The sequence below is a fragment of the Amia ocellicauda genome, chromosome 7 (assembly GCF_036373705.1).
Source record: "Amia ocellicauda isolate fAmiCal2 chromosome 7, fAmiCal2.hap1, whole genome shotgun sequence".
NCBI lineage: Eukaryota > Metazoa > Chordata > Actinopteri > Amiiformes > Amiidae > Amia > Amia ocellicauda.
This window is the reverse complement of record NC_089856.1, coordinates 45,661,995-45,679,545: the sequence shown is the minus strand read 5'-3', so window position 1 is coordinate 45,679,545 and position 17,551 is coordinate 45,661,995. Positions and strand designations below refer to the sequence as shown.

Below are 17,551 nucleotides of genomic sequence, written 5' to 3'. Positions count from 1 at the left end.
CATTCACAGAGTAATCTGATAATTTAATGTGGATGTGTATTTCATTTCTAAATGGATTTCAGTTGGTTTAAGGTTGGGTACTAATTGATTTAGGTTTGACACTGCTGTATATAAAAGGGATGGGAAAGGCTGAGTTTTGTTTTGTTAGTCTTTCATGAATCACTGCAGAATGACGTACCCTTATACTTGAGCAACTAACTGAGCTGATTTATTGTTATTTTATGGAGTATTATCTTTGTTAAAACAAGGGCTAAAGTAATTGCTCTAGGTGTTTATTTGTAATTCTTACGATTCATATGAATATTTGTAATGTCGCCAGAATTAGTAGGCTATGCCATAAAGAAGATGAACAATGAAGTGGAGATCCTAAAATAAACTGGACAAGTGTCTCCAGATTAAACACAAACCAGATAAGTGGAACGACACAATCAACATCTTCTTTCACAAGAAAGGAGACACAGACAATCTGAAAAACTATAGGCCCATTAATCTACTTCCCATCTTACACAAAGTATTTACAAAGATATGAACACATCACCTTCACCAATCTACAACAATGCTACGGCGACAATCCGACTGCACCAAAACACCGACAACATCAAGATCTGCAAAGGAGTGCATCACGGAGACGCAAAATCTTCTTCACAGCAACTTTTGAAGTTTTCAAGTTAAATGGAGTTTATTAGAACAACTTATGATTTGCTGATGCTAAAAACATCTGAAGACCTGCAGCTTCCATTTCAATAACTCTCAGATGAAAATGAACCCGAGTAAATCCAAGTTCACGTTATCGGCTTTGTATGTGATCGATGCATACTACCAATGCTCACTTACGGATGTGAAAGTTATTCAAAAATGTTACAGAAACTACAGATAATACAAAGCAGCATGCAAAGATGTCTGATTGGAATAACAAGAAAAGATAAATGACTGGATCCGAGAACAAACGAAAATGTGACATAATTGAAAGAGTGAAAATGTTAAAACGGCAATGGGACAGACACTCCGCAAGAAGAACAAACCAAAGATAAGATTAATAATAAGATTAATAAAAACCTAGAAGACTACCACATACAAGATGGGGAAATTAAATAAGATGTGCTAGTGTGACCTGGAAAAGAGACAAAATATCACTGGAAGGATCTTGGGGAGGCCTTCAGCAAGTGGGGGGATAAATAAAGGTAACTGCTGACTATATACACACATCTTTATAAAGGCTACAGTGAGGGAAAAAATATTTGATCCCCTGCTGATTTTGTACGTTTGCCCACTGACAAAGAAATGATCAGTCTATAATTTTAATGGTAGGTGTATTTTAACAGTGAGAGACAGAATCAGCCCAGAACTACACGGGAGGATCTTGTTAATGATCTCAAGGCAGCTGGGACCATAGTCACCAAGAAAACAATTGGTAACACACTACGCCGTGAAGGACTGAAATCCTGCAGCGCCCACAAGGTCCCCCTGCTCAAGAAAGCACATGTACAGGCCCATCTGAAGTTTGCCAATGAACATCTGAATGATTCAGAGGAGAACTGGGTGAAAGTGTTGTGGTCAGATGAGAACAAAATCGAGCTCTTTGGCAACAACTCAACTCGCCGTGTTTGGAGGAGGAGGAATGACCCCAAGAACACCATCCCCACCGTCAAACATGGAGGTGGAAACATTATGCTTTGGGGGTGTTTTTCTGCTAAGGGGACAGGACAACTGCACCGCATCACAGGGACGATGGACGGGGCCATGTACCGTCAAATCTTGGGTGAGAACCTCCTTCCCTCAGCCAGGGCATTGAAAATGGGTCGTGGATGGTATTCCAGCATGACAATGACCCAAAACACACAGCCAAGGCAACAAAGGAGTGGCTCAAGAAGAAGCACATTAAGGTCCTGGAGTGGCCTAGCCAGTCTCCAGACCTTAATCCCATAGAAAATCTGTGGAGGGAGCTGAAGGTTCGAGTTGCCAAACGTCAGCCTCGAAACCTTAATGTTGATGAGGGAAATAAGTATTTGACCCCTTCGACTTAGTACTTGGTGGCAAAACCCTTGTTGGCAATCACAGAGGTCAGACGTTTCTTGTAGTTGGCCACCAGGTTTGCACACATCTCAGGAGGGATTTTGTCCCACTCCTCTTTGCAGATCCTCTCCAAGTCATTAAGGTTTTGAGGCTTTCGAGGAATAGAGAAATATACAGTGGGGGAAAAAAGTATTTGATCCCCTGCTGATTTTGTACGTTTGCCCACTGACAAAAAAATGATCAGTCTATAATTTTAATGGTAGGTGTATTTTAACAGTGAGAGACAGAATAACAAAAAAAAAAATCCAGAAAAATGCATTTCAAAAAAGTTTTTTGTTATCCTGTCTCTCACTGTTAAAATACACCTACCATTAAAATTATAGACTGATCATTTTTTTGTCAGTGGGCAAACGTACAAAATCAGCAGGGGATCAAATACTTTTTTCCCCCACTGTATATTTCTCTATTCCTCCTTGCAGGAGAAAATGTCTGTCTGACACATTGTTAGTGAGTCCTGCAAACCTTTCAGTTGTCTAAAACCTTAATTTATGTAATTCATTTAATACTTAATATAATACCTAACTAGTTAACTCAGCTGATGCGTGGCTAGACATGATGAGAAAGCCAGCCACACTAATTCAACCAATCAATTTTTATTTATATAGCACCCTTCACAGGGTAGCCACAGAGCGCTTTACAGACTGGTAAACATACAGTAAAATAAAATACATAAATACAATAAAGTAAAATAAAAATAGGCCTTTAAACAGTTTACATGATCTAAAGTAAAGTAAGTGAACATTTAAATAAATAAACAATTTAGGCACGGAGGAGAGAAAAACAAAAAAACTCCTATGGATGGCATGTAGGGGAAAATAAATCTCTGGGGGTCCATGGCTTAGGGCCTAGGCCTAATGGTTGCCTCCCCTCCAGGCAGTATAGTTATTACAGCAGCAAGGAGATCAGAAAGTTCTTTATCGGTGCTGCTGGCTGTGCTCTTCCCTCTGGAGGAGGCCTCTCGCTGGCCATCGGGGGTGGGGGGTTGGACCATCAACAGGCTTTGGGTGGCGATGGCTCGTCAGACCTTGGGTGTGGATGTCCCATTGACCTTCTGTGGTGGGGTGCCCCGGAAGAGGGTTGTGCCTCGTCAGACTTCCACGGTGGGGAACGAGGCGCCTCGTCGGACCCTGTTGCTGGAAGACAGAAGGACAGCTGTGCTCAGATACCGGTCATGCAATGCAGGACATTTCCAAGGACAGTTGTGCATCGCATGTCCATGGCACCCCGGCGGCACTATGGGATAGAAAAACAGAGACTGAGCAGATGAGTCTTCAGCCGTGATTTAAAGGCTAATACAGAGGCTGAAAGATCGTTCCACAGTTTCGGGGCCCTATAAGTGAATGCTTGACCACCTGCAGTTTTCTTGTGTATTTTAGGGAGCGCTAAGTAACCAGCTTCCTGGGATCTCAATGGCCAACCTGGAGTGTATTCGATAAGGAGATCTTTTAAGTAGGGAAGTGCCAGTCCCTTTAGTGCTTTAAATGCTAGTAAGAGAAATTAAGGTCCAGTTTCTTTTCTTTTCTTTTCCTATTTGTACGTTAGATCAATCTTTGACTTGCTTCCTTATACAAGTAAAGGCATCCCATAATTAAAACGATGAGAAGTATGTGTATTTAGTTTCATGACAGTGAAACGCCCAAAATCTCAAAGACAATATTAGTATAGAAAGAAACACTATACAGTGTATTGATCAATTAATCATAATAACCTACCGAATTAACAATAGTTTTTCAAGGTTTAATAATATATACCATATGGTTAAATAACCACCCATACCAAGTGTTCATGCAATACTTTTATGGTTCAGAAAATATGATAAAAATCAACATCATCATCTAGTATTTGAATTCAAATATTTCTTAAATGTCTGTTTTTAAATTGGCTTTAGCAGAAGCATAAGGGCAGGTCTGCTGTTTTTCGTGGGATGTTTGCTATCGATTATTTTATTTGGACAAACACAACAAGCGGAGAGAAAAGAGGATGTGGGTGAAGACATGGCAGGGGAGGAGAGGGCAATAGCCTGTCTACTCTGAGAGCTGGAGCTAAGCAACAGTCTCAGGCTATATCCATCATAGAGTATTTTTAAATAACATGCCCCTAAACAAATTGTTATTTGAAGTATTTTAATAAATACTTACAGAAATCAAATACTCGTCTTGCGGTTTTTCTTCTTCAATCATCTCAACTCTCATTGGCTGCTGCTGGCCTCTGTGTGATGCTGATCACGTCACCCTACACGATTGGTGCCATTCATGTTCACCTTCAGAAGAGCCCCTCTGAGATTCCTGGGGCTGGATTTAATGATTTGCAACATGTTTCAGACTCGTTTCCTTGAAGGTACGAGCTTCTTTTGAGCACAATTAAACATTGCAAGTTGAAGCAGTGTGGTGCCTTAATTTAACCCCATATTGTAAGAGCATTCATCACAGCACTACTGTGCCAAGAGACTCAAGTCATTATTGCAGAACAAGCAACGATAACGATGCTGTCTGGAAGCTGGGTCACCATTGTGGATCTAAGTTAATACTCTTGGCAGGGGAACAACAAAAATGTTCCCATGAACGACGCCGATGGAATCGGGCGGAGCTCGTTTTCCCCAACAGTAAGCGCACACAAAAGAGCTGCCCGTTTGACCAGATGGCGATTGCTCTGATAGGGCTCTGACTGAGCTCAGTTAACTTTAAAACAATACAAAATGGCCACAGGGATTAAATTGGGTATTCCAGTTTGGGAGATTTATACAATACATAAACAGACCTCCCACACATCCCTAAAAATTGCAAAACCTCATTTCCAGGCACTAGGACACAACTCAGATTTATATTAGCAGAATGACGTAGGGCATACTGTAAGCAACAGGACGCTGATACAGCCAGCAGGACCTTTGTGTGTTTACTGGAGATCAACAAGTTAAAGTGTGCGGTGAATGGAATAGGAGGGGCGATCGGACGGGTGCAGGGTGAATGTCAGGACCGGGTAGAGACGTGGGACAGTGAAGGAATGCCAACCTGACAATGCTAATGAAGGAATCTGCCTCAGTGCCTTCTCACACAAAACACTCACACTACTGCAGTATGGTTATTGTTCGATCGAACTTTCTAGTAATTGAATTTTCATCAATATATATGTGGTCTACATATAAGCAGTCATTGTATTGTAATCTTTCAGGTTTCTGTATAGCGTGTGACACTAGTGCAGAATGATTGCATTAATGGTATAAAATAAAGTAGCTTAGGATGAAGTGTGCCTCACCAGGTGTCCACAGCTGTAGTGGAGCCCCACACCACCCTGGAGAACCCGGCTGCTCCTTCATGGTGGACAACGAGGCCGTCTACGACATCTGCCTCCACAACCTGGACATCGGGTTTGCCACCGACACCAACCGCCTAGTCAGCCGTGTCCTCCAGTGCCGCCTCACCACAGCCCAGTGTGGACCCGATGGACTTCCAGACCAACCTGCACGCACTCTCCCATGGCCACCTCGGCCGAGAAGCCCTGGCACGGGCCGCTGTCCGCCTACGAGATCACCAGCTCCTGCCTCGGGCTGGCCGACATGGCAAATACATGGCCTGCTGCACCCCTTCCCTTTACCTGTAGCGCTGCTCCCTCTATATAAGAACCTGTTCTAAAAGCCAGAGACTTGTTTTAGAGTAGAAGTTGTGCTCATATTTGGGTTTTACAATAGTTCTGAATTTCTGGTTGTTATGCAAATGTTCTGGGGTGTTTTGATTCTGTATGTGATGCACTAAATACAGCATGCATTGTCTTTGGGGGGGACTAAAGTCCTTCAGGTAATTTCAATAAGTCACTACATTGGGAAAAAAGCTTTTTAGACAAATGAAGATATTTAGACATTTATTTGACATAAAAAATATTCATAATCCTGCATGGCAGAACGTAAGGGTTTTAACAAGATAAAAAAAATGGAAAATGAAGTCCAGACAACAGCACAGGCTGATCATTAAATAACAGGCTTGATGGAGAACACCGAGATTCGCCTCTATTCCAGCTTCCACGCCAAGCGGGCAGAAACTTGAACTCCTGCAGCTCGTGAGCGGATCGGGTCGGGTGCCCAGCCGAAGCTGCAGTGATGCGAGCGCTGGCTCTACTCCACACTGAGGAACTTCCTCTTCTTGGCCGTGTGGGTGAAGGGGTGCAGCCGCCACTCCACGTCCGCCGTGGCCTCGTTCTCCAGGGTGCCCAGCTTGATCATGTACACTGTAACAGAGGGACAGACAGCGCCAGTCAGCCAGGCGCAGGGTCTACACAGCCCGTCACTGCTGCCGCAACCCCTCTCTCCTGGGTACCACTGCAACAATGCCCTAGTGGCAGTCGTTAGACTGTTAAAGACTGTCTGACACACCGGGGTTGAACAGGAGCCTTTACCCTGTGTCTAGCCTTGGGGCAGGGCTGTTTGAGGCAGTGTAATGCCCCTGCTGTGTGTGCTATTAAATTAGCCCAGCGAGAGGTTTACAGAGCTGTAGGGGGCAGATCGTCCGCTGTCGAAGGATGGCTTTATAAACAAACGCTGTGCCTCCAGTTCACCGCTCTTCCAAACCCCTGAACAAACAGCACTGCGTATCTGTGGTGTTGAGGGACACACTCAACACGTCTCAAAAGGTGGTCACTTGGCAATAGATGCACTGATTCTGGGCATCCCAGCGGAACGGTTTTGTTAGACTTTTGTGAGGTCCTGGCTAATAAGCTGAGGGAACAAAAAAATACATATATACACCAGGCATGTGTTTTACCATTTAAATCTAGCAGTAATCACTTTCAGGCTAAACAATAGGGTTTCAACTAGCAAAACACTCCAATTGTGTTTTTATCCTTCGTGTCAGGGGGGCACAAATAAAACAACAGGGCACTTTTGAACCGTTCAAAAAAGCCAATTACCTTCACAGTTTCAAGCCACAGAGAAGCTAGCATGGGTGCAATATTAGATGTATAAACACCACCGATTTGCACGAGCGGCCTCTTATTATTAGCGCTCTTGGCCCGCTGAAGAATGCAGGCTATTCAGGGAAAACAGAGCGAGAGATAAAGGAGAACTACCCAGGGTGAAAAGTGAGACAAAGCCAGCGGGGGCTATCTGTGCCAGAACACTGAGCAAACGCAGCCCCCGGCCCTTGGAACAGCAGAGTGCGCTTTCCGCAGCCCTGGAAACTGCACTTCAGATTTCTCCCAAACAACCGCATTCATTTTCATGGTGTCATTTAGGTGACAACAGAGCTTGTCTGCCTGGGTTCTGCGTTTCAGCACAACTGTGGTGTCGGAGACGGGCGGGAGACGCGTTTGAGTTTTGAGAATAGTCAGAAGAGTCACAGGTGGAGGGAGGTGCGCTTCTAAACCCGGCAAAGTGATTAACAATCCCTCATCAAGACTGAATACCAGACCTGGGTCAGAATGACAGCAAATACCGTTTCAATCATAATTGTGAAATAAAGATTTTGGAGAAGGATCTGAAGTAATTTGAAATACGTATATGACCCGGGTCTGCTGGATAGCACTGAGGGAGTCAGATGTCCAAAACAAGACCTGTTTGTTCTACACTTTGAACCTCGGCTTACAAAGAACGTGTGCAGGTCTGTGTCGTGGTTAATGAGTGACTTAAATCAAGGAGTTTCATATCTCCGACAGAAGTCTATTTATTGATTGATTGCTTTGTATGGCTACCCTCACATCAAACCTTAGTGTTTTTTTATCGAGCTCAACTCCATGTTTCAGTTTGTCATCAATCAACCGCCATTCTTGAAAGGAAACTACTCACGTTTCATCTCAAACCTCGGCCCCACTTCTGACAGCTCGACGTTCCTGTGGTCGGTCTTCTTGTACGTGTGATGTCTGAAAAATAAGAGCCCTCCTTTAGTGCGAATGTAGCTCGTTTTCTGTGCACATCGGTCAAACTTTCGAATTAGCAAAAGACTGCTTTCATTTTGCTAGATCTCAAAGGATACTACATTGGGGGATAAAATAAAAGGCAGGGGTTTGTCATTTCATCAAGGACTCCATGCAATCTCACTGGCTGAGACACTGCATTTTTAAATATCCACAGGACAACTGCCAAAGCTTTTATTGCTCCATTGCAAAATGTGCTTTTTAAGTATGGTAAACTGCAGCTAATTTACCAAAACTGAGCTTCAGGAAACATGAGTGCTTACTTATGCAGTGTCTGGATTGTGGAGTTGCATTTCTTACAATGACTCCAACTAAGAAAATGTTTTTGTACTGGAGCGAGAAGCAGCCAGTCCTTCTATAAAGACAAGATGTCAAACAAGCTCTCGAATCTCTTGCAAGGCAGCTCTTCTGGCTGTGTAAGTCCTGGAAATTCACACTGCAGTTGCATTGCCAAGACCTAGCTCAGCTTGGTTTGCTCTGTGCAGCAACACTGGTTAAACCCTTCGGCAAATCTTTATATTGAGAAACAAGAGGCTGGGAAAACAAAAAGAGTCCAACAGTGCTGTACTACTAAATTAAAGCACAATCTCTGTGTACTTTGTAAATTACATAACCCACACACAGCCAACAACCTCCCTTAAATATGGATGACTTTCAAAACAACCTGAACCTTTTCACCCTGGAACAGAGGAGACTACGTGGGGACTTGATTCAAGTCTTCAAAATCATGAAAGGCATCGACCACATCAAACCAGACGAGCTTTTCCAGATCAGCAGGGACACACGCACCCGGGGACACAAATGGAAATTGGGCTTCAAGGCATTCAAGACAGAAAACAGGAGACACTTCTTCACACAGAGAGGCGTCACAATCTGAACAAACTCCCCGGCGATGTGGTAGAAGCTGAAAATTTGGGATCATTCAAAAACAGACTGGATAGGATCCTTGGATCACTTAGATATTAATGGACATCGAACGAGCACGATGGGGCGAATGGCCTCCTCTCGACTGGACACTTTCTTATGTTCTTAAAAAAACAATTACTGCGAGATCAAACGGAGGTCAACCCCACTCCTGCGCCAGTTCACACACAGGGCTGCGTATCGCCAAGTGGGAGGCGGAGGGAGAATGGCGAGAGCACGGCTGAGGGTTTTAGCACCGTTTCTACAAACATATGAAACAAGCCAAATGGAGCGGCTGGAGAGGAGCACGGCGTTCACCTGAAGGAGATGTAGTCCTCTTGGTTGGCAAAGGTGATCACTCTCTTGCTGTCCTCTTTGGGCACCGGGAACAGGTACTTGAGGATGCTGGACACCTGGGGGAGAGACATGCGGGCTGTGATCACATCTCCCCTTTGACCCGCAGTGAACAGTGCTGTCTAGAGGTAGTACGAAAGTATTGGAGACTGCAGACAACACGCATAAGAGAGAGCAGCGGCCGAAGAGATGCCCTCAAAGTGTGCTGAAGCTCTTGGGAATCACCGCCCTTCACAGTCAGTGCGTCTCAGGGTGGGATGGGGTCTCAGACTTACCCTCTGCCCCAGGCGGGAGCTGAAGTTGTGGAAGATGAGGTGGGGGAAGGCCTCGGACATGGTGCCGATGTCGGGGACGTCGTGTCTCATCACCACGTTGTACAGCGTGAAGTAGGCGGTGGGGCCGAAGGGGAGGTGGCACACGATCAGCCCGTCTGCACACGCACACACAACACAGCACGCGTCAGGCGAGGGGTGGCATACAACACACACACCACCACCATGATAAGTTTCTCTTTTAAACTCCTAGACTAGACTGAAATGGAAAAAACACAGATACCCGAGACAGTCGAAAGGCTAAAGAAAACATCCAGCACAGCCAGTCAAACAAATGATGTTGTTGCGTAAACACACACACACGCACTGTGTGCATTGTAAACATTTTAATTCCCCCCCAACCTGCGCCAGCGGCTGAAGTGCATTCCCATAATCCCCCTCTGCTTCAGCTGCTGAAGCTCAGCGGTGCTTTCCCCATCGCCGTTCAACAGGACGGGAATCTGTATTCACAATAGCTCTTCTTCTCTTCCAATTGATGCAAATGAAGTATAAACAGAAGCAAGAGTCAACCCGGCACCTACCCGGCTGGCCCCTGGTCTCGTGCAGGATGACAAGGTCGGTGACGTCGTTGGCCCGACAGGCCTGCACCAGCGCTGGCACCTCGTGGTTCCCTCTGTTCATGCGCTGGGCCCCGGGGAAGAGCAGCTTGACCTCCTGCAGGGACACAGTGGACAGCGCTGACACGGCGGGACAGACACACAGACTCACGCTCACAGAGACAGACGCGCTCTCTCCGGACAACTGGGCGATTGCGGGGAGAGGGCAGGGGTGACCTACTGTCGTAACTCACCTTTGCAAACATCTTGAGGCGGGAGCTGGGGTCACGGGACGTTGTGACCATGATTTTGGGGTCCTCCACTCCGGCCCATTTGTACTCATCGTCCATGTGCGATCTGACACCTAGCCAGAAAGAGCAGGGGTTTTAGGGGGTAAAAGGGATCGGGGGCAGGGAGGGCCCAGTTATCAGTTATCGTAGCAATGAAATACAGTAGGGCAACCAAGAACTCCTGTCCCACAAACAAAGCATTTTACAACTGATTCATACGATATACTCACCACCATAGGGCTGTGCATTCTTCACAGATCAGTGAGTGTTCAGAGAGCTCTGTTCTACAACGGTTCTGGATGGGACCAGTCTATTCCCAGAACTCACTGGGGAGAACAACAAAGGTGCAAAGAACTCACCTTCTGCTCCCTCGTCATCATATTCGAGGAGCTTCTGCAGCTGCACGGCATCCCTGCGCACCTCCGTGGGGATCAGCTGGTTCTCTGCGATGAAGAAACACGTTTTAACACACAAGCGCCTCTTTAACACACTTCAGCACACGGCCATCGCACCAGAACACACAGTTGGCACACGCCTTAAAGGACAACCATCGACTTCCCAAGAGAAGTCAATAAGGAAAATACCTGTGATTTCTCTGTTAAATGATCATATTAACAACTTTTAACACAGAAAAAGGAGAGCTCAGATTCAGAACAGCTGTCCTTTAAGACCCAGAGAACACACCCTGACCTCTGTATCCCTGAGCCAAATATATTGCCCTGGTTTTGTTTTTCTAGACATAGAGAAAGTCAAAATGATAGTCTGTACAGACTACACGTTTGAAGGGTTTTCCTCGTCTTTGTCTTGTGTTGCGACTGTGGCACAGAAAGTCCCCACAGTCGTAGAGAGATGAAAAGCAGAGCGGATGTTGAAATGCGAGGAGCTGCAGATAGGGAGATTCAAGTGTCAGATGATGTCTCCTGGATGACTCGGACTGTAACGCCATGGATGTGACTGTGAGTTTTGTCGGGAACACGGTCTGTGAGGCGCCACATTCCAAGCAATCAGGACTGCCAGAACATCAAGGGCTCCAACAGCTTTGAAGAGCAAATTGCCATTGTATGCGGCATATTCCAAGAAAATAAAACTCTAGAAAAACAAACTGCCTCCTTTTCATATTATAAGAGTGTTATAAGACTCGGGACAACAGAGACTGTTTAAGAGCACAGCTTTGGCAAAGCAAATGTTCATACGACCCAAGACCAAGCACAACCCAGAGCTGCCACAAACACCTCAGTATCTGCTATAGCTTGGGTGTTGGCTGCAATTTAGATGCTGATAAAGGAGACTGATATTTGAACCAGGGGTACAGAAGTGAAATAGATCAATAAATGGACATTTCCTGTACGTATATGAACTTTAATATCAGGGCATTGTTACAGCAGAAGGTAGCAGTAGTGTTCATTAAAACAATTAAAGGGAACCAGATTAATGACACTGAAGCTAATAAAACTGATTAGCAAACCAGATCATCAAAACCAGTTCTAATTAATCTGGAAAACAGTCTTCTGCAAACAAACAAAAACCTGAAATTAGTCACCATGAACGTCGAGATTCCCCCCTCCACCTCCCACAATGCGAAAGGCCGATTCATGATGCAGACGCCCGCTCAGAAATTTGGAGGCAAACAAAACGGCGTTCAGCAGATGGGCTGGGGGTGGGAGACCAGTGTTGCTCATTTTTTCCCTGGTTCTCACTAAATACCTCAACCTCATCTAAAGGTTAACTGCTTCCCTCTTTATAAATATCCTGTAGAAAATGATGAAGGAAAAGAAGTGAACACGTTCCGACATGACGATGCACCGGGACTTCCAGAGCTAGACTCCATGTCCGAGTGTCTTTATATCACTAAACTAATTAAACAACCATATCTTAATCCCAGCTGGTCAATACAATCTCCACAAGCCAGCGTTATTGGTTTCCAGGGTTTGATTCCAGACTGATGATGCTATTGCTGTTCAAGAGAAAGATACATCTATACACTGTCATAATGGTGGGCCGGAAGCATTTGCCAATACAATTACGCCAACCCCGCCGGCTGCACAAATAAACACATGCCTCGGTCCAGCTTGTTTTCACTCCTGACCACAATGCAGTGCACTCTGAGAGAAGGCCAGACTTCCCCGCTTCACAAACAGGGACACACTGGCTCTCTCTAGTGTCCACGGTGTGTAAATTCAGTCTGAAGCATCTGGACTAACGGGGAAAAAATTGCTTTGTCCAAAATGTGCTTTAATCGCACGTACAACCACTAAACCCTGTGTCTGTGTGTGTGTGTGTGTATGAGATGTAATCTTAATTGAGATCTGAGCTGCAATTATACACTGATAATTGATGCATTTCTGCCTTGAACAGGGGTGCCCAGGTCTTGTATACAAACTGCAAGGAAGTAGCACAAAAGCAAGATTTCTGACTAGATTTCTAGAGGGTCCTCTCTCACCATCCAGCGCATGTTTCAGCTTCTGCTTCTTGTCCTCAATGGTCCGCACCCTGTCCTCCAGAGCCTTTCGGTACAGGTACTCCTTTCTCAGCCTGGCCTCGCGTCTCAGCTGCGCACCCATACACATACACACACACACACACACACACACACACACACACACACACACAAGAGAGCAATGGTCAGAATTATACAGTGACCCTTGTGTAGAATATTACATTTGTACAAATATTAGAAACGGGACCATTTAAGCCTTACAACAGGGATTGTTTTTGTTCTGATCTCAAAGGGCCCCTTATAATATAGAGCAGAAAACTTAGACCAAACTAACAATTCGTGTATGACATCAAACACCGCATCACAAAACAACCACTTTCCTCAGTGAATACATGTACATCATATTTTAACACATATGCTAACAGTAATTGGGAAGTCACTCATGTTAGCCACTTCTGGACTTGCACACGTTGGCCAGTGGGGCGTAGTCATTGTTATCTACATGTACAAGTAGCAAATGGACGAGGAGAGATGCGGAATTAACTTCAATGACTAATAAACTTGTTACTTGTTTACCCAGAAAACAAACATTGTCGGGCTCTGATAAAAGAAAACATTAAAATAATAGTTGCAACGCTTCTTACGTGTTGTAACCTTCATTATAAGGCGAATATTAAACAATATATACATGTTGTTTCTTCTTCGTCGTATCGATTCATCGTAAAGATGTACACTGGGCGTCTGGCCACCACGTTTACCAATGGGCAAGGTCTCTAAAACAAGCCCTAACATGAACTTTTAAAAACCTATACCGAAGACACGGCAGCAAGTTAGCAACCTCAGCAGACATGTGCGGGGCTGTGTTTGAGAAAAGACGAATATTGTTACTTACCATCTTCACAGCCTTCCTACTGACACTCACGTGGAAAGCCGGACCTCTTTCCTACGCGGCCTCCTATTGGACGGTCGCGGCAGCCAATTAGAAGCAGCGTCACTCATCCCCATTCCCCGCTGCTGTGTGTCATTGAACAGGAATCGGCAGTGACGTCATAATCAGACGATCAAAGCATTGGAAAACAGCTTATAGCACGGGACACCACAGTGTAGGTCTACACTAATATTAGTAAAAATACATATTCAAGTTAAATACAATAATTTATCAGACTTGTTATAAAGAATTCTGGTTTCATGTTTGTATATATTCCCATATGGTCTAGCGGTTAGGATTCCTGGTTTTCACCCAGGCGGCCCGGGTTCGACTCCCGGTATGGGAAAGCGCTGTTTTGTTCTCGCTCCAGCTTTCACCAACCGCCCCCCACTCCCACAGCCAGTGGGCGGCATCCAGTGCTCTTATTGGCTAATCCAATACACTGTGTAGTGGGGTTTAATTTGTTTTTGTAGACGATGACATAATGAAATAACTGAAATGTATCAATAGGAATAAAAAAACAATACATGTTTTGACTCTTTCTTTGTTTCAAACTCTAAATTTACACTCAAACCGAATCGATACATACTACACGCAATGTAAAAGCGCACTGAGAAATGAAAATAGAATGTTTTTTTTTTTTTATTTCGACATTTATTTATGTATTTACTAATTTATGTATTTCAACATATATTTCGACATTTATTGTTTTCTTTTCTCTCTGTATTTAATTTAAATTTTGACATGGATTATCCTCCATACTCGCATTTCTACTAAAACTCAGTAAGGAAATTAGATTTCAGTGCACATGCATGCATTGATATTACTTCCACACATGAAAAGCTTGATTAAAAGACGTTCCTCGTTGCCGTGAAGGATTATTAATCCTGCCGTGACCCGGATTCGAACCGGGGTTGTTGCGGCCACAACGCAAAGTACTAACCACTATACGATCACGGCGAGCTACCGAGGAGACAGTGCAGGTTTAGATCAGACATAGGAAATGCAGCCAGCAGCACAGCCCTGCACTGATTGGTACAAATCCTCACTCTCTGGTCACATGATCAGGCGACAAGTTACACGTTTTAAAACAAATTGGCTCTTTTAAGTGAGATGTCATTAACAGCACGATCTTTAAAATATAAGATACCTAGAAAAGTGAAAAACATGACCCCTCTGCCGTGTCAGGATTTCTCCTGCCGTGACCCGGATTCGAACCGGGGTTGTTGCGGCCACAACGCAAAGTACTAACCACTATACGATCACGGCGAGCTACCGAGGAGCTGATGTAAAGACAAGTCTGATACTTTGTTGGCATGGACAAGTGTGACGTCACCATCATTGTGATGTAAGATTGTGTTTGTCCTCCGGTGCGGTGCAGCCACACTTCATACTCATTTCATAAGCATTCGACACGAAATGTAACGATAGAAGCTGCATTGTCTGGCTATACACGCTGCGGTGCAATACTAACACATTGCAATGATTCTATGAAATATTTAAGACCTAACATATCATGGCGAAATATACAATTATACAAAATACGTACTACGCATACTACCCGATTGACACATTGACTTACATCCATTCCCATATGGTCTAGCGGTTAGGATTCCTGGTTTTCACCCAGGCGGCCCGGGTTCGACTCCCGGTATGGGAAAGCGCTGTTTTTATTCAATCATCACCAGGATGGTATTATTTACCCCGTTCCAAGATTCCAAAATGTAGCGTTATGCGTCACAATCATATTTACGCTTTTCGAAATGTTTTTCCATACTCTCCATCTTCATGCTGTTGTTTAGGCCAGTCAGGGCAGATGTATCCCAAACACGAAAACTAATCCGATGTCAATCACTTTCCATAACTAAGGATAAAGACTCGAGCAGCACTGTGCGCATGCGTGCTGTGCGCGGGGCTGCCCTGTAGCGGGACATCGTAATGAATCCGCTCATGCGAATATATACCACATATACCAGATATTCAAAAGTACAAACCGGACACATTGAAACAATACATAAAACAAATGACATCACTTAAAAATATGATTCATAGAAAATTGTTAGAAAAAGTGTTCATTTTGACGTATCTTTTCCCGTTTCATCTAGTTTATTTTGTTTACCAGCGCATCGTAAATAACTGTGTTACTTCTCCCTGAATCATGATCCGATTTACATTGATAATAGCTTAATTTAATTATCCTAGATATTCGCCCTTATTATTTATCTGGGAGAATGAACTGCGTTGTATTATTAAATACAGTGCGCTGGGTTTAAATCTGTCCCGTGTAGCCACTACATGTCTATATCATGAAATATACAGTTTGACATATACAGTCACAGCCTATATATGTAGTTTATTTAAGCAAAATGAATACATGCATTCATCCACAAATTCCACAAGTTCTTCCACAAATTCAGTGTTAGCATGTTTTCTCTTTATACCTGCAGCTTTATCAATGTGCAAAATAAGAGTCACATCAATAACATCGCGGGGCATCAGCTTTTATTGTGAATGGGATTCCTTTAAAAAACACATTGGACACCGTAATGAATGGATCAGTTGTATTAATCGCTAAGTTTTGTGAGGTTGTAAGATTTGTATTTCTGCAGTCGTTAAAGCGTCTATACTTGGATTACCATACAGTTATAGCGATAACGAGGGATTACAAATAATTAAAATATACGATTCTTCATACGATTGATCACATAACCTCTGTTTTAAACATTTTAATAGTTTTCGTGTAAACAGGGGGAAGCTACAAACCGTGCATTATTTTGAGATAATTTACAAGACATCGGGACATTTCATTTAAATCCAGGACGAATATTTCACATTTGCGTGTATTTATAACAAAAAGGAATGCATTTCGTCAGGGCACATTGTATTCAGTACGATGGAGGATTTTCGCGATCTATTCAAACACTGTTAATGTCTTTCTGCTGCAAGCAATTAATCATGTTAGGCCCTTTTCCAGCGTGCATTTATAACTGCTCCAAGTAAACACACACATACATACTTATTTGTAAAAGTTTCTACCGCATCTCTCGCATCGAGAGCGGCCGCTGTTCTGACAAACGGAGCTACTTTGTCACAATGAGCTGCCTAGCGAAAGTACGCGTGCGCAGTGAACACGCCCATAAATCTGTTGGTAATAATTATGTACATTTAAAATGATTTTGACCGTGTTATGTCATAGTGACCAATTTGCTATTTACGCATAGATGACAGGATGAGCTACACAGGATTTGAAAGCTTCTAATACAGTAATAATGTTGAAAAACAGAGGGAAGCCCATTCAGACGGTCCTTTATGTCTGACAGGATGAGCTACTTAATATTTTCAGTTGGGGCAGCTCATTTCAACCGGTAGCCAATTGTTTTCAGATACCGGGAAGCTCATCCTGATAGAGAAGCGCAGTTTGTCAGAACACCGCCATTACTGTAGTTACGATGTCAGAATGCAGACGCGCTGCGTCAGTGACGTCACAGTACTGACCGGGACCAGTGTGCCGATACCATGTACGAATCTGTTTTATTTAAGTACACACACACACATATATATATATATATATATATATATATATATATATATATATATGCTTAAACAACATAATGTGTCCACTGAGATCTCAGTTAATTGAACCCTTAATTGAACTAATCATTTCCTAAATCAGAGCCTTTTAATTAATTTTAAACAGCAGGGTTATAGCGATACTTCTGTATTTTGTCACGCAGTCATACGAATGCATGGATACCATTTTTACGTCTGTGCGTCCAGTCTGAAGGAATTTGAATGTTTCA

General features: G+C 43.8%; 1 protein-coding gene and 4 non-coding genes across 5 annotated transcripts; 2 read left to right on the top strand and 3 right to left on the bottom strand.

Moving 5' to 3' along the window:
- Window positions 1–5,911: 5,911 nt before the first annotated feature.
- Window positions 5,912–13,944, bottom strand: imp4 (IMP U3 small nucleolar ribonucleoprotein 4). Its single transcript, XM_066709894.1, has 9 exons — window positions 13,716–13,944; window positions 12,827–12,935; window positions 10,746–10,829; window positions 10,351–10,460; window positions 10,082–10,214; window positions 9,504–9,658; window positions 9,193–9,287; window positions 7,844–7,917; window positions 5,912–6,291 (listed from the first exon to the last, which is right to left on the bottom strand). The coding sequence occupies exons 1-9, from the start codon at window positions 13,716–13,718 to the stop codon at window positions 6,179–6,181; spliced, it is 876 nt and encodes a 291-aa protein (XP_066565991.1). The 5' UTR covers window positions 13,719–13,944; the 3' UTR covers window positions 5,912–6,178.
- Window positions 13,945–14,025: 81 nt separating this feature from the next.
- Window positions 14,026–14,097, top strand: trnae-uuc (transfer RNA glutamic acid (anticodon UUC)). Its single transcript has one exon. It is a non-coding gene; the product is annotated as a tRNA-Glu (tRNA).
- A 542-nt stretch (window positions 14,098–14,639) lies between these two features.
- trnah-gug (transfer RNA histidin (anticodon GUG)) lies at window positions 14,640–14,711 on the bottom strand. The gene has a single exon. It is a non-coding gene; the product is annotated as a tRNA-His (tRNA).
- A 237-nt stretch (window positions 14,712–14,948) lies between these two features.
- On the bottom strand, window positions 14,949–15,020 carry trnah-gug (transfer RNA histidin (anticodon GUG)). Its single transcript has one exon. It is a non-coding gene; the product is annotated as a tRNA-His (tRNA).
- Window positions 15,021–15,339: 319 nt separating this feature from the next.
- trnae-uuc (transfer RNA glutamic acid (anticodon UUC)) lies at window positions 15,340–15,411 on the top strand. The gene has a single exon. It is a non-coding gene; the product is annotated as a tRNA-Glu (tRNA).
- The last annotated feature ends 2,140 nt before the right edge of the window (window positions 15,412–17,551 follow it).

Bases quoted from the DNA above. Each gene is read 5' to 3' on its own strand.
- imp4 (XM_066709894.1), bottom strand. The intron at 10,215-10,350 runs GTGAGTTACGAC...GTGTCCCTGCAG, and splicing joins GCCTCAAGATGTTTGCAAAG to GAGGTCAAGCTGCTCTTCCC. The intron at 6,292-7,843 runs GTGAGTAGTTTC...CCTCTGTTACAG, and splicing joins GCCGAGGTTTGAGATGAAAC to TGTACATGATCAAGCTGGGC.